The sequence below is a fragment of the Lipotes vexillifer genome, unplaced genomic scaffold (genome assembly GCF_000442215.2).
Source record: "Lipotes vexillifer unplaced genomic scaffold, Lipotes_vexillifer_v1.1 scaffold641, whole genome shotgun sequence".
In the NCBI taxonomy this organism is placed as follows: domain Eukaryota; kingdom Metazoa; phylum Chordata; class Mammalia; order Artiodactyla; family Lipotidae; genus Lipotes; species Lipotes vexillifer.
In genome coordinates, this window is record NW_006780658.1 from 1,761,144 (window position 1) to 1,764,796 (window position 3,653).

At 40.7% G+C, this 3,653-nt stretch overlaps 1 protein-coding gene across 1 annotated transcript in view; it reads left to right on the plus strand.

The window, feature by feature from the left end:
* The window catches only part of IL12A (interleukin 12A), a 6,791-nt gene extending 3,941 nt beyond the window's left edge, over positions 1-2,850 (plus strand). Inside the window, 5 exon segments of the mRNA XM_007454130.1 lie at positions 280-393; positions 751-792; positions 871-912; positions 1,013-1,156; positions 2,675-2,850. Coding sequence (XP_007454192.1) covers positions 280-393; positions 751-792; positions 871-912; positions 1,013-1,156; positions 2,675-2,830 — 498 coding nt within the window. The 3' untranslated portion in view covers positions 2,831-2,850.
* The last annotated feature ends 803 nt before the right edge of the window (positions 2,851-3,653 follow it).

Below are 3,653 nucleotides of genomic sequence, written 5' to 3' on the forward strand. Positions count from 1 at the left end.
GTCGTGTAGAGGCTGATTAGCACAGCCTGTTGAAATGATTTATAGTGTTTACATAATGGAAAAACATATCATCCAGAGAAACATGTCCTAAGCAAAAGGGGAGGAGGGATGGAGAGAGAGTGTAAATGATCTGTTTCCTTTTGTCTTATGAAGACCCTAAAATTCCTGCAGATCAGAGGTGGAGGTCAAGGGCAGCCGGCTCTAGCTTTGGTGCCAGTGCCTTGGGGAGCTGGGTGCCTTATTAATCTTGTAAACTGGGTTTCTCTTTATGTTTTACAGGCCAGAGAAACCCTAGAATTTTACTCCTGCACTTCTGAAGAGATTGATCATGAAGATATCACCAAAGATAGAACCAGCACAGTGGAGGCCTGCTTACCACTGGAATTAGCCACGGTATAGAGGGTTTTCCTCCCAAAGCTTGTAATACAGTTAAGAGCTGTGCATCAAACCTCATCTTCTTCCAAAAATGTGCATGTTTCTGGGGTCCATCACCATGGGACTTTAACAGGTCCCATTGTAGAAGTTCAATTTGGAAAAAAAAATTATAAAAACGTGGTTTTTCACAACAGTGTGAGATATACTTAACAGTACTGAACTGTACACTTAAAAATAGTTAAAATGGTAAATTTTACATGTAATTTTTACCACAGTAAAAAAAAAAAAAAGGTATGCTTGAGAAGAAAAGTCAGAAAAATTTACATTAATAATTAATGTCTTTGATGTGTGTGGTGGTTTTTTTTTTGGCTCTAGAATGAGAGTTGCCTGGCTTCCAGAGAGACCTCTTTAATAACTGTAAGTCAGAAAATTGATTCAGGTTTTAGCTCATATTATGAATTCATGTCATTGATATCTGATTATTTTTTCTTCTAGAATGGGAGTTGCTTGGCTTCCAGAAAGACCTCTTTTATGATGGTAAGACACAAAATTTTTCCTCAAATGCAATGGCAGGGGAAGGGGGGTACGTTTTTAGCCCATCTCAATAGTTCCTTCCCCTCTTTGTCGTATTATGCAGACCCTGTGCCTTAGCAGTATCTATGAGGACTTAAAGATGTACCACATGGAGTTTCAGGCCATAAATGCAAAGCTTCTGATGGATCCTAAGAGGCAGATCTTTCTGGATCAGAACATGCTGGCAGCTATTGCTGAGCTGATGCAGGTAAGGTCTTCTTCATGCTGAGACCGCCAGCCAGGGTCCCTGATGAAGGGGTATACCATCAGCCCTTCCTGGGTTGGGGGAGGCCCGAAATGCTCCCTTCTGAAGCCAGCTACATATTGGGGGAGACAGCCTTGAGGGCACCCTCTAGAGAGAGGGCAACGTAAGCAGGCCACATTAAGGAAAGCAGCCTCCTGCTTGTTGACCATGCGGTATGCACCAGGCTCTGGGCAAAGGTGCATACGTTTCCTTATGCTGTCCCCTTGGCAACCACTTGGGGTCTGTGCAAATGAGGAGACCAATGCTTAGAGGGTTAGCCACTTGTCTGAGGTCACACAGCTTGGAAGCGGCAGAGGCAGGATTTAAACCCCCATCAAAGGGATTCCACTGCACTCATCTTCTCATGCATCTCTAAAGCCCCTGGAATGCAAGGGGCTGGCATGCATCTCTGCAAATACTGCTAGAGAAGACAAGCGGGGCTGGTGCCTGGATATGATGCGTGCTGAACCAAAATGTGAATGAAAGAAAAGAATGACCTATCACCTGGGGACAGCCATAGTGTTACTCATAGACAAGAACATGCTTTGTAACTTTCTGAATCACCACAGCACATGATGCTAACATAAAACACAGAATTATCCACTTAAGAAAGAGCAGGGTGAGTGCCATGTTGGCCAGGGCATGGGATAAAAATACGGCATCAGAAATGATTGTCTGAAAAGAAATTTATTTCATTCACCCTTTTAAAATTTTTTTTGGGGGGGGTACCAGATTACTTGTTTGAAAGGCAGTGAACATCGTGCAAGTATCAAAGAATGTTACCATCTAGAGAGTTGTAGATGATATTTCATTTTCAGGATCAAGAGTCGAATCAGTTCTACCAGTAATCAGACAACTATGCCCAGACCTTCTGTCCCTCTGTGCCTCAGTTTCTTCCTCTGTAAAATGGGATGACTTTACCCACCTTACCTTTCTTTTAGGCTTCTTGTGAGGAAGTACAAGCAAAACTGCTGATCATTGTGCAAATATATGGTCTTGCTTTGTGTTATCAAATTAAAGGGCTCAAACTGCCAGGTTTATTTATCTCACATGAATAAGTGTCTTTAGTCAACAGGTCTGATACTCACCGAGAGTTTCCAATCAATAGCAATCCATCACCTCCCCGTTCTAAAAAGGATGCCGCTTCTTAATGTAACATATAAAAATTAATTACATATCACAGCAGATGTCATCTTAACAGAATTGTTCCTTGCTAAAATACAACTCCCACTGATGATTTTCTAAATAGCTTTCAGGGTCTTTTCAGAGCTCACTGAAGATCCATGTGCTTGGATAATGAGCATTTCTTCTCTCAGGTTCTGCCTGCCCATCTGGCTGGGAGTAGATTTGATTTGGTTCAGGAGATGCAGTGAGGGAGTGGGTTGCAGGCCCTGAGACATGTATTGGCTTCACCCATCTTTACGGATGAACGTTTTAATTTTGGAATACTGTCTATGTCCTGCTCAATATTTATTCTCCTAGGCCCTGAATTCCCACAGCAAGATTGTGTCACAGAAACCCTCCCTGGAAGAATTGGATTTTTATAAGACTAAAATCAAGCTCTGCATACTTCTTCATGCCTTCAGAATTCGTGTGGTGACCATCGACAGAATGATGAGCTATCTGAGTTCTTCCTAAAAAGCTGAGGTCTCTCCTAAACTTAAAGTCATTTTTATAAATATTGGAACCAAAGAAATTGTAATAGGGCATATGGGTTAAGAACTGGGGCGGGGGTGGCTTGACCTGTTCCTACTTAAGCTGGTACAGGAATTCTCATGCCTGTTTACATTAGTCATTACTCCAAATTGGCAGGATGTGACTGTTCTATCCACATGATCCCTTTGATCAAGTCTATTTCATATTTACTATGGATAAGTTATTTTTAAGTTTTCATGAGCAAATTGATGGGGGGAAATGTCCTCCCAGAACGTGTTTTTCTTTTTTTCCCTTTAATAGAAGAGCAAGAATTTATAAGCTATTTCAGTACCAAAGAGTTTGTAGGAACAAACACTCAAGCATAATTTATTTTAAAATATTTATTTATATAATTTTGTGTTCATGAAAGCATGTGAACTTATATTTATTTATGTTATATTTATTAAGATATTTATTGTCAAGTGGATTTGAGATATACCTTATGTTGTTTTAAAATAAAATGACTGAATTAAAGTAATTCTCATATTTTTCTAATGTGATTGGAATATTTGAGTGTTAAAGTACACATCATGGGAAAACTGAAAGCTCTGATGAAATTTGAACAATATCACCTTAGAAAGAATGCTATGATATTCTTACTCATTTCCTAGTTCCTTTTTTTTTTTTTTTTTTTTTTTTTTTTTTTGCGATATGTGGGCCTCTCACTGTCGTGGCCTTTCTCGTTGTCGGACGCGCAAGCTCAGCGCCCATGGCTCACGGGCCCAGCCGCTCCACGGCATGTGGGATCTTCCCGTACCGGGGCACG